General features: G+C 44.2%; 1 protein-coding gene across 19 annotated transcripts in view; it reads left to right on the top strand.

The window, feature by feature from the left end:
• ANKRD26 (ankyrin repeat domain 26) overlaps window positions 1-13,212 on the top strand; it is a 189,839-nt gene that overhangs the window by 119,352 nt on the left and 57,275 nt on the right. For 18 of the 19 annotated variants that reach the window (XR_012156802.2, XR_012156803.2, XR_012156804.2 and 15 more), the window contains 4 exons: window positions 399-551; window positions 3,476-3,651; window positions 3,907-4,000; window positions 6,843-6,920. Coding sequence is in view for 16 of the 19 variants with exons in the window: in XM_073328178.2 (XP_073184279.2) it covers window positions 399-551; window positions 3,476-3,651; window positions 3,907-4,000; window positions 6,843-6,920 (501 nt within the window). In the remaining 3 variants the exon portion in view is untranslated. The remainder of the gene's footprint in view (window positions 1-398; window positions 552-3,475; window positions 3,652-3,906; window positions 4,001-6,842; window positions 6,921-13,212) is intronic. The other variant, XM_073328174.2, reaches the window with a different exon arrangement.

The following is a 13,212-nucleotide window of genomic DNA, read 5'->3' as shown; positions in this document are numbered from 1 at the left end:
TAAAACAAAACCAGACTTAACAATGAAAACTCTCTGTAAAAGGCCTTTCCTACATCACTGGAATGACCAAGACCCTTTCTTTTTAATGACCGTGAGCAGAAGATAACACACATCCTAAACAGTCTAAAACATTTAACCTCTCTAGAAATAGCAATCCGCATTCATTGGCACCAGCTGTCCAACTGGCTTTGATTAACAGTGGTCAGGTGGGAGGGAGCCTGCAGCTATTTAGGCGCATCACTGGCAGTCATGATTGTTTACCATTTTATGCCCTTCTGAATGTATTAGTTGACATATATAACCTGACAAATCAAAAAATATATTTTAGATCCTAATCTGGACTCTTCATACTAATTTTTGTAAGCTTTATTAATACTAACTTGAAAATATTTCATTAGGGTACAGTAAGACAACTGCAACAAGAACTTGCTGATGCTCTTAAAAAGCAATCAATGTCAGAAGCTTCACTTGAAGTTACAACACGTTATCGCAATGACCTGGAAGAGGACAAACTACATTTGCAAAAGGAAATAGACAAGATTAAAACCAAGGTATACAAGTCTATTAACTTCATATAGTAGTAAATCCGTAGTTGGTTCATTGATTTTACAAATAGTGAAAAACATAACATGTTCTGCTTATTTTGAGAATAATATCAAATACAGTTGTATTCATGAATTAATTTCATTTACTTTGTTATAAATGGCAAGATATTACGAAATGTCACAATTCATAAAACTAAATGGAACCTTTCTAATAGGAGTCTATTTTAAAGATTATGATAGTATGACATTTCAAATACAAGTATATCTAGTGTCTTATTTTGTCAGATAAAATCAGAAGGTAATTTCTGTTGCTAGTGTTTTACTGATGTTTTGTCACAACAGTCACCTTGTGGTTAAACTTGTACACTTTCCTTTGACTTCAATGTTATGAAGGGAGGGAGTCCTTTGTCGTCTAATAGTAGCTTTACTTTAACTATTATGGTCACGCTAAAGTCTTGAAGCAGGGTGAGGAAACGCAAAATTGGCCTTTTAAAATTTTCATTTTTTTCTTTAAGTGTAAATTAATTGAATAGTTTAATTGGGTTCTAGTTTATAACATGAGTTTTGCTTCTCTAAGCATTCAAGAAAAATGTTCTGCATGATGTCAGCCCTCATTAACTATAGGTAAAAATAGTTGTTTCTCATTACTATATTTTTCTTCTAAACATTGCAGAAAGTCTAATCTCCATTTTAAGCAGAATTGGGACAACATATTTTATTGGCAGCAGCAAGAAGATCTGTGCATGTGCACTAGAAAGACTAGAGTAGGGCATTTAATGTGAGAGTATTAGGACAAATACAGTGCAAAACACAAGATAAATAATTTTAACTAATCAATTAAACATGCATTAATTTCTGATTAATTCACTGAATTTTGGAGCAGCAGCAGTTCTCCAACTGATCAGTTCAGAATACCTGCAAATAACTGATTCTGTCCTCCCCGCTCCTAGAATTTATCAATCCTCTCTTCTTTCTCCATTTTTCCTCTAACCATTCAATTTTCAGCCCCCTCCTACAAAGCATTTCATCCTCTCTGCCATCCCAAGCATTTTATTTTCTCTCCACCCTCTTTATTTTTAGGAAAACACTTAACTCTTCACCCCCTCTTCTGAGGACTGAGGCAGGGAACAGGATCAGAAACTCCTTTACTCTGTGCTTCTGCCTCAGGCTGTGGTGGTGCGGAATGGGGCAGGATTGGAAGTGTAGTTTCAATCCTTTTTGTCACCCTTCTAGTCTTGGAAGTGTACGTAGAGCTGGAAGCCAGAAAGAGTTGTGAATTGGTACTAAAATCGAGCTTCTCTCCAGCCAATTCCAAAGACTTCTTTGCAGGCGAGGAGGATAGGACCAGTGGTGGTTGCAGTTGCCCTTTTTGGAGGAAGTAGGCTATTCCTCAGGCACATGTTGTAACTCTGATTAGCAGCCTTCCCCCAGGAGAGGGGGAATGTGATTAACTATTCAAATGAGGAGTTTTGCCAAAGAGCCTGAAAACTTTATTGTCTGCATTTGACATATCTGAAGACTTTGTGTTATCAGAATAGAATTTAAAAAAAATAAGTTTACAGAAAGCAAACTAAAAATATTTATAGGATAGTGTTTACAAGGTTTAAGTGAATTGCTTTGACATAGGATGCTACACTTGTTGAAGTAATACATCAAATCACAGTAAATGAAAGGTACAAAATTTTATCACTCAGTGATAAAACTTTTTGTGTATTATTTTGTGGAAATAATTTGGTATCACTATGGAAACTTAATACAAGTCTTTTGCCAAATTGCCAGACAAGCTTTATACAAATCAAATACTGTACAATTATCAAAACAGTTCAATCAAAAAAATTCTAAAGTTAGAAATTTAAATTGCTTTAACTACTGAAATGTCAATTCAATTTAAAATCATCTTACCACATAATTCTAAGCTAAACCTATTCTTGAATGCTTAGAGAAGCAAAACTCATGTTATAAACTAGAACCCAATTAAACCTATTCTTTTTCCACACACACACACACCCCTACTAACATCAAGTGTGCACTTGATGATTCAAAGCCACTTCTCATTTTATTGTTATTCACCAGTACATATAACTACGGGTAACTTGTAACTTTAATAATGGTTTACCTCTTACATTAGAAACAATAAACTCTTCAATTCACACTTTTCTCTATTATCTAAGGAGCTGTCCATTTTGTGACATCACAAACCATGTGTTCTGAAAAATGTATACGCTGTATTCATTATCTCTTTTTCAGCACCTACATACAATTTAAGTTTAGAGTAGTACAATGAGTAGTTTTTGTCGTCTCAGCACTTTAAACACTTATTGACTTAACATTATTTCTAGGCATCTAAAACACAGTGACATTTAAGTAATTTACATTCTTTTATAACTGTGGTACATACCTGATAACAATTTGTCTTAGAGTAACTAAGCTCACTAACTCACTTGGACAAAGCGATGCATGTATATATCTTTTACTTAACATATTATCTAGTTCAGCGGTTCTCAAACTGTGGGTCAGGACCCCAAAGTGGATCACAACCCCATTTTAATGGGGTAGCTGGGGCTGACTTATACTTGCTGGAGCCAAATTTTAAACAAGATATAGTGGGCAAGGAGGAGCAAGTGAAGACATTCAAAGAGTGACGTGGTCTTATAAGATGAGGAGAAATCATTTTTGCAGCTCTGTTTTGGACAAATTGGAGAGGAGCAATATGGGACTAGTGAGGCCAGTATGGAGGGTGTTGCAGTAATTGAGGAAGAAGATAAGGCATGGACAAGGCTTTCATACATCTGGACGGAAAGGAAAGGGACTAAGGATTTATTTAAAACAAATGTGTATGTACAGGAAGTTGAATTTTCATCTGAAATTCAATAATGATTTAAATACTTGCACTTCAAACGTCAGTTACCTTAAATTTGATTTGTTTACAGCTGCAAGAATCGGAAGATCAATATATTCAGTCTGAACGACGTGTTCATGATTTGAAGAATGCATTAGATAGTAAGGAACGAGAAGTGAATGCTTCTTCCCAGAAATTGCAAGACCTTCTAATAGCATCATCTGGAACAAATAATGCTATAAAACAACTGGAAGAACATATACAAAGGTAAGAAAATTGCCAATATGTTGAAACCAGGTTTTATTGTTAAAATATGGCCAGAAATAAAAGGACTTTTGCTAATACACAATTAAATATTACAGAATTAAATACTAGATACAATTTTAAAATGAGTTTTAGATTATGAAATTCATATGTAAATGATTATTTCAAAACTATTTCAAGTTTTGTGCTATTGTGGATTTAGAGACTTGTCCAGAAAAATTATATTGTTACATATTAAAAAGTATATTTGCTTTTAAGACTAGAAATTGAAAATGCCAGATTGGAAGCTACAACCAAACAGCAAACAATCAGAATTGAGGTACTTCAGAAAGACCTGCAGGATTCTGCTTCTGTAAGTCACCCACAGGCTTAACTTTCTTGTGAGTTTATTGCATCTATGCATTAAGGCTGGGATTTTCAAAGGAGCCTAAAGGAAATAGATTCTCAGATCTGATGGAGTTACGCTCTTATGAAAATCCCAGTCTAATATAGCCAAATACTTGGTTTCTGAGAACTTTTAAATGGCATTATATGTATTATTATTATACATCTGACATTATATATTAAATCAGTTTCAGTATGATATATTTTATTATTAATACTAATGTGAATGACAGGTTTCAGAGTAACAGCCGTGTTAATCTGTATTCGCAAAAAGAAAAGGAGTACTTGTGGCACCTTAGAGACTAACCAATTTATTTGAGCATGAGCTTTCGTGAGCTACAGCTCATGCTCAAATAAATTGGTTAGTCTTTAAGGTGCCACAAGTACTCCTTTTCTTTTTACTAATGTGAATGTTTGACTTTAAATCAGACAAGTTTTCAAACATTCATTAGAGATGCAAATTGTTAAAAATATGTATGTAACCAGCTAATAAATGGAAATTCCCTTGGGATTTTGGTGACAAAATACTTCCGCACTAGTCTGCTGATGCTAAATGACATCATCAGAACATCTGAATAGAATTACATCCCTTGTATTATATGTCGGCTTCTCAGTTTTAACAACTGATTTCATGGCTAGAATTTCTTTAACATAATCTAAATGAAAGAACTCTAAAGGTTTAAATATACAATGAATAGGGGAAGAACACATGTATAGAAGGAAAAAATCATTTTTAGGTTGTCAGCTGATGAGATTTTTCTATAAGCAGAGGTTGGTTTTGCTATGTATAGTTGCTTTTTTCCTTTGCTTCCTAATACTATGTTTAGTGATGTGCAATAAACAACAAAGTTGGATCCCTGTGGTAGGTACCTTTTGTGAGATGTTTCAGAGTAACAGCCGTGTTAGTCTGTATTCGCAAAAAGAAAAGGAGTACTTGTGGCACCTTAGAGACTAACCAATTTATTTGAGCATAAGCTTTCATGAGCTACAGCTCACTTCATCGGATGCAAGTGAGCTGTAGCTCACGAAAGCTTATGCTCAAATAAATTGGTTAGTCTCTAAGGTGCCACAAGTACTCCTTTTCTTTTTGTGAGATGTTGACTTTTTGTTTAAGATCCGTTTTTCTTCTGTGATGGCTAGCTTTTCATTTAAATAAGGTCCACATCAGAGAAATCACCACAACAGTTGTCACTAATTGACACCCTTGTAGGCAGTGCCATAGAGAAATCAAATATGAATGGGCACAGATATTGAACTGTCCACTCCACCCAACTGGCAAAGCAATATGGGGAGCATCATTAGTTTTCATCTTTCCCAATTAGCTATGAAGGCCATTGTTTTCAGGTCTAATATAGACTCATCTTACCGTACACCTCTTTCTCAAAGATAGACCTTTTGTCACATAGTCCTGTAGCTCTCTGAGTTGGACTGTGTGGAAACTGAGGAGAAATGCTAGCAGAAGCAAGTTGTTCTGAGAGGAATTATTCTTGGTATCCACAGTCTATTTCAATCACGGGAGAAGATTCTATCACTAAAGTAAGTGGGAAGTAGTTTTGGGGTCGGGAGAAGAAGATGCTATTAGGCTTTTTCTAGGCATGCTGTGGAAGAGATTTTATATGTAATGAATTACCACCGTATACCCTAAGGTACTGAGACACCTGCAGTGTAATAACAGGCCTGGATTTAGAGATTAATTGAATGGATCTGAACATAGGCTCCTCTTTGTTTCTCTCTATATATGGCAAATAACATAGGAGACTTGTATGTTGACTCTGAAGATCCACACTTCTTCTAAGTTCTCTGCTAGATGATGAGCCACAGTAAAAAACGGGGGTTATTTAGGCTGTGAACTTTATTATAATTTTTGCCTTGAATATTTGATTCTGAGAATAGGGTATGCATGCTTTCACAACAGTTACTGCATTTTACATAGTTCATAGACGTGTGACACATAGAATTGTTGAGTCAGAATACTCTGTGAAGGCAAATTATTGGTAATTTGTCATCCTCTCTGGATTGACAGTCCTTTTTTAATCTTGTGGGGGCCATCACATAAATTATCCTTTCTATAAAGCACAGTTTTTTTTTCTTTTTTTGACTGATTTCAAGCATTCACTCATTGCTCTGAGCACCTTACAAAAAGTAGAAAACACAATATAAACATTGAAACTATTATACATACAAAGCTATTTTTACATTTTCTTCTATATTCATTTTATCTACCATAATAGCTTAAAACCCTAACTACGCACAACGTATAACTTGCCCCTTTCAGTCCATCCTCTCCCTGAACACCTGAGAAAAATCTAAACCATTTCTTTATAAAGGTGATGGCCATAATGCTTCTGATGTTTCCAAATTCCACTAGTCTATTGGAATTGGAATCTCTCAGTGGTTCCTGAACCTGCACCTCCTGCATTGCAACACATTGCACACAGCTTCCAAAATCAAATAGGATCTCAAATATAGATAATATTTGTGGTTTTTTAATTTAGAAAAGAATGTGGATTTTCATTTAGCAGATGAACGACTTCTTCTCAGTTTTATTAGCACGTTTTCAGAAGCCCTTTGAAAATCTGTCCCATAATGTCTGGAATGTTAGGGGAAATAATCAGTTGACGTAGACATCAAAACAGATATGATTGGTATGTATAATACAAAAAGGGAAATATTCTTTGAATATGTCTGACTGCCCTTAGAAATTTTCACAATACTTGTTTGTTTCTTTGCATCACTTTTGTTCTATAACTGTATATGAACTTGAGTGTGGAAAGTTACAAATGTGATATATTTTTTTAATGCTTGTATAGGTTCATAATCGCCTTGAAGACTTGATAACAGGCTTACAGACAGCAAAAATCAATTTAGAAGAACAGCTAAATCAGCAGGTAAATTAAAAGACACAATTCTTCGAGTGTTTGTTCATGTCAATTCCAATCAGGTGTGTGTGCGCGTAAGTGCACGTTGGCCGGAAGATTTTTCCCTTAGCAGCATCCATCGGGTTGTCCTGGGCCCCCCCTGGAGTCGCACCCTCATGGCGCCTAATATATAGCCCTGCTGACCCGCCACCCCTTCAATTCCTTCTTACCGCCAGTGACGGTGGCTGGAACTTCCCTTGGCTTTTGCTCAGCAAGTTTTCTTCTCTATTCCGTGTATATGGTTAGTTTGTTTTTAGTAGTACACCAGTTAATAGTATAGCATAGTATAGTAGTTGGGGTTCCCCCCCCAACTTCAGCCCCGGTGCCATGGCATGCCGTGGTCCCTGGGCTTCAAGAACTGCATGGCCTGTGCCAAGCACGTGCAGAAGACTGACCCGCACTCGTCGTATCTTCAGTGCCTGGGGGAGACCCATCAGAAAGATTGTTGTAAGATCTGCTGCGACTTCCGCCCGAGAACACTTAAAGAAAGGGAACAGCGGCTGAAGGTGATCCTCATGGATGCAGACCTATGCCCCCACTCCGACCCAGGCTCAATTGACCCGACCTGTACGGCGGCGTCCTCAACGTGGAGCGCCCCGGCGCCGTCAGCAACTTCGATGCCGAGGAAGGACTCCTTCAAGGACGCTTGGCACCGCCACAGCTCCTCGCGGGGCCCATCTGATAGTAGGCACTGCTCCCATTCTCCAGTGCCTCAAAACAAGAAAAAGCCAGACAACCGTTCTCCTCTGGCTAAGCCTCGAGATGTGTGACCCCAGGCGAGACACTCCTCAGCGTCTCCTTCCGGGGCCGTGTTGACTCCTGTCCAGATGAGGCAGTCGATTCCAGCCCCACCTCGATCACCAGCACCTACACAGCAGCTGCAGCTCCCATCCACGCCGGAAGCATACGCGGCCGCCAGAGATCTCCTCCACCTGACAGCACTGTTCTCGCCTGCCATGGAGGAACCCTTAGCGCCGACGGAGCTCCGTCCTCCAGTGCGAAGGGAAAGCTGGCTATGACGTCGAGGCACTCCCCTTCGCCTTGTCCATCGGCACCTACACGCACCGACAGAGCGCCTTCCCACTCCCTGAGCTCTTGACATTCGAGGCACTGAGGATCAGCTCCTCTGTGGTCTTCGGTGTCTGAGACCCCGGAGTCGGAGCCCGACTCCTACCGCTCGAATAGGAGCAGAAGCCTTAGAGCGAGGTCGGGCAGAGACAGAAGGGAGCATCAGACGTGGCCTCTGCAGTGGCAGTATCCACCTAAGTGGCCCTTAAGGGTTCCCTGGGCTTATCACCAGGGGCGCACACTCAGTGACATCTTCAGTGGCCTCCGCCACTTTCGTGCCGCCTTCCACTGTGCATCCACTCCAGCACCTACGGTCCCGACGCCTTTGCCTCCGGCCCCGTCATCAACTCCGGCACCGTGCTCAGCTCTGACTTCGGCATCGGCCTTCACGACATTGACGCACCTGTCTCCCACACCTGCACCGTTGTCTGTGTCAATCTCGATGCAGGCACCTCGCCCCCCTCCCTGACCCCGGCAGCTCCTGTGAGCGTGCTGACTCAGCTGTCTCTGGTGAGACTGATGCTGATGCCGACGTTTGCTACGACACCTATGGCCCTGGCACCACTTCCTCCAACGCTGCCCTGGGAGTCACGTGACCCTCCAGGGCAGATGGTAGAGAGCTTCCACTACTGGCACACGCTTCCTCCTCCTCGTCGCCAGACAAAGCGTTGGCAGGGACGACTATAGCTGCTGCGTTAGAGGATAACAGAGTCCTACAGAAGTTGCTCCGCAGGGCTGCCCAAGGTCTGGGCATCAAGGCCGAGGAGGTGATAGAAGACACGGATCCCATGGTGGACATCCTAGCACCCTCGGGGCCTTCATGGGTAGCGTTACCCTCATAAAGACGGTGGTGGACACCACTAAGACCCTGTGGCAGACACCGGCATCCCTGTCACCCACTGCCAAACGTAATGAGCGGCAGTACTTCGTCCCTTCCAGAGGTTTTGAGCATCTCTACTCCCATCCACCTCCGGACTCGCTAGTGGTCGATGCAGCTAACCAACGGGAAAGACAAGGTTTCCAAGGTCCTTACCCAAAGAATAGGGACGCTAAATGCCTGGACCTCGTGGGTAGAAAAGTCTATTCCACTGGTGGGTTACAACTCCGTATTGCTAACCAGCAGGCCATTGTGAGCGGGTACTCTTATAGCACCTGTGCTTCAATGGCAAAGTTCATGGAGCTCGTCCCTTTGGACTCGGTCAGAGTTCACTGCCTTGGTGGAAGAAGGCAAATTAGTCTCCCACGCTTCATTGCACATAGCTTTAGAAGTTGCCGACGCTGCCACAAGAGTCATGGCAACAGGGGTGGCTATGCGGCGGGGGGCCTGGTTGCAAGTCTCAGGGTTGCCCTACAAAGTCCAACAGACAGTTCAGGACCTCCTGTTTGAGGGTGAGACTCTTTTCAGAAAAGATGGACAAACGGCTTCAGAGCCTAAAAGGTTCCCAAGCCACCCTCAGATCCTTGGGCTTGCATGCCCCCACCCCACAGTGGAGACACTTCCGCCCACAACCTACTCAAGGTTCCAGCAGCAGAACCGCCAGGACAATTCTAGGAGGAGGAACCAGAGCGGTAGGAGAAGGCAACATTCCTCCACTAATCAAGGCCAGCCCAAACCACCCTCTGGCCCTAAACCGGCCTTTTGAAGGTGTGATCGAGGACGGCATGCCAGACCAGAGACAGGATCTACCCCGCCTTACCGATTCCTTCTGACTGTCCCCTTTCTGTGGTGCATGATCCCATATAACTTTGGACTGCTGGGTGCTTCGCACAGTAGAGCCTGGGATACTCCATCCAATTCTGTGTCCTCCTGCCCTTCCACCCCCCTTTCCCGTCCCTCTTCAGGGACCCTTCTCATGAGCAACTTCTCATTCAGGAGGTGTAATCGATCATAGCACTGGGGCCGGTAGAGGAGGTTCCACTGGAGCACAGGGGCAAGGATTTCTATTCCTGCTATTTCCTAATACCGAAGGCCAGAGGCGGCCTCAGGCCTATCCTGGGCCTGCGCGACCTCAACAAGTTTGTGAGGAAACTCAGGTTCCACATGGTCTCCCTGACCTCCATTATCCCTTCACTGGATCCAGCAGACTGGTATGCCCCCCTCAACTTGAAGGATGCATATTTTCACATAGCAATCACTCACAACCACAGAAAGTTCCTCAGGTTTGTGGTCAATGGTTCCCATTACCAATTTACTGCCCTCCCTTTCGGCCTGTCAGCAGCACCTCTAGTCTTCACCAAGTGCATGGCAGTCGTTGTCACTTTTCTGCAGAGACATCAGGTACAGATGTTCCCATACCTCGATGACTGGCTGATCAAAGGCCGATCCAGGGCTCAGGTGAAAGCTCAGGTGGCATTCATCAGAGCCACCTTCGAGAATCTGGGCCTGCTTCTGAATGAGGCGAAATTGACTCTGTCCCCAGTCCAGAGGATGGAGTTCATAGGGGGGGTTCTGGACTCAACCCAAGCCAGAGCATTCCTCCCGCAGGCGAGATTCCAGGCCCTCGACGCCATGATCCAGGGACTCAGGCAGTTCCCCACCACCACCACAAGAAATTGTCTCAAACTTTTTGGCCGCATGGCGGCCTGTATGTATGTGGTTCAGCACGCCAGACTCAGGCTTCAACCGCTGCAGTCGTGGCTTGCGTCAGTGTACAGACCTGCCAGGGACAGCTTGGACAGGATCATGACCCTGCCTTGCCCTATCGCTCCTGTGGTCAATGGACGCTCAGCAGGTGTGCTCAGGACTTCCCTTAGCTGCTCCACAACCATCCCTAGTGCTAGTGACGGACGTATCAGATTTGGGGTGGGGAGCTCATCTTGGGGGCCACAGGATTCAGGACCTCTGGTCACAGACAGATCTCCATCTTCATATCAATGTCAGGGAGCTCAGGGCAGTACGCCTAGCGTGCCAGTCATTCCACCCATATCTGTCAAGTCGATGTGAATCGGTCATGACGGACAATACGACCGCGATGTTCTATATCAACAAACAGGTGGGTGCACGCTCCTCTTCCCTGTGCCAGGAAGCCCTCTGGTTATGGGACTTTTGTATAGAGTATTCAGTTGATCTACAGGCGTTGTATCTTCCAGGGGTTCAGAACGAGTTGGCGGACCACCTCAGCAGTCTTTTCACATCCACGAGTGGTCCCTTTGCCCTTTCCAGAAGTGGGGCTGTCCCCTGATTGACCTCTTTGCCATGCGACGCAACAGGAAGTGTCAGCAGTTCTGCTCCTTCCAGAATCACAGTCTGGGCTTCACAGCAGATGCGTTCCTCCTCCATTGTGGGGGTCCACTCCTAAATGCCTTCCCACCCCTATCGCTTGTACACAAGGTCCTGCTCAAGATCCTCATAGCACCAGCCTGGCCCCACCAACATTGGTACATGTCTCTCCTAGACATGTCAGTGGGAGCCCCGATTACCTTACCACTCTTCCTGGACCTTCTCATACAGGATCACGTGTGGCTCCTGCACCTGAATCTGCGGTCGCAACATCTCACAGCATGGAGGCTCCATGGCTGAATCTGTTTGAGCTCTCCTGTTCAGAACAAGTCAGACAGGTTTTCCTGGGCAGTAGGAAACCCTCCACTAGGGCCACGTACCTGGCCAAGTGGAAGAGATTTTCAATCTGGTGAGCTCAGCGCGACTTTCCCCCGGCGCTAGCCTCAGTGCCCCAGATTTTGGATTATCTTTTCCACCTAAAGCAGGAAGGTCTCTCCTTGTCTTCTAGAAGAGTTCACCTGGCTGCCATTTCGGCTTTCCATCCGGGGGTACAGGGCCGCTCGGTTTTTGCTAACCCCCTGGTCAGTTGCTTCCTGAAGGGCCTCGATGGGTTGTACCCGCCCATCCGCCAACCGGTTCCTGCTTGGGACATTAACTTGGTCCTCTCTAGGCTCATAGGGCATTCCTTTGAGCCTCTAGCAACATTCTCCTTGTTCTACCTTTCCTATAAGGTCGCGTTCCTCGTGGCAATAACATCAGCCCGGAGGGTGTCTGAGCTCAGGGCTGTAATGTACGAGTCGCCCTACACCCTATGTTTTAAGGACAAAGTTCAGCTCAGGCCCCATCCGGCCTTCCTCCCGAAGGTTGTATCGCAGTTCCACGTCAACCAGGACATTTTCCTCCCCGTTTTCTACCCCAAGCCTCATGTGAGTAGCCGGGCACAGAGACTCCACGCTCTCGATGTCCGCAGAGCGCTTTTACATCGAGAGGACGAAACCGTTCAGGAAGTCGGTACAACTCTTTGTCTCAGTAGCGGACGGAATGAAGGGCCAGCCTGTTTCGACACAGCACATTTCATCATGGATTGTGGCCTGCATTACTGAGTGCTACAATCTAGCAGGGATCCCAGCACCCCAGATAACAGCACACTCTACAAGGGCGCAAGCTTCATCAACAGCTTTCCTGGCTCAAATCCCCACCCAGGAAATCTGCAGGGCGGCAACGTGGTCATCAATACACAGCTTCACCGCACACTATGTGATTATTAGGCAAGCCAGAGATGACGCAGCCTTTGGTAGAGCAGTACTCCAGTCAGTGGACAGCTCTGACCCCACCTCCTAATTTTGCTTGTAAGTCACCTGATTGGAATCGACATGAACAAACACTCGAAGAAGAAAAAACGGTTGCTTACCTTCTCGTAACTGTTGTTCTTCGAGATGTGTTGTTCACGTCTATTCCAATACCCACCCCCCCACCCCTGTCGGAGTAGCTGGCAAGAAGGAACTGAAGGGGTGGCGGGTCAGCAGGACTATATATTAGGCGCCATGAGGGCGCGACTCCAGGGGGTGCCCACGCCGACCCGACGGATGCTGCTAAGGGAAAAATCTTCCGGCCAACGTGCACTTACGCGCGCACACACCTGATTGGAATGGACATGAACAGCACATCTTGAGGAACAACAGTTACGAGAAGGTGAGTAACCTTTTTTTCACATGGCCATGAATTTTTATCTCCTCTGAAAACTGTCATAAGTGATAATGGTGGTGGGGCAGGAATGAAATAACTGTTTTTGGATTGGGAGCTTTGTATGAAGGGGGGAAATTGCACAATACCCAGAGGAGTTGCATTCAAGACCCTATTATAGAACAAGGTGTCTTAGTAAGGACTTGTTAATATGTTTCCTAAGAGCCATATTATGGGTTTAACAGTTCCTTTTTCTGAGGTGGGGGGTGAGGTTATGTGTGGTGGTCAGAC

The sequence above is a fragment of the Lepidochelys kempii genome, chromosome 1 (genome assembly GCF_965140285.1).
Source record: "Lepidochelys kempii isolate rLepKem1 chromosome 1, rLepKem1.hap1, whole genome shotgun sequence".
Classification (NCBI taxonomy): Eukaryota; Metazoa; Chordata; order Testudines; family Cheloniidae; genus Lepidochelys; species Lepidochelys kempii.
This window is presented reverse-complemented; position numbering and strand designations above follow the sequence as displayed.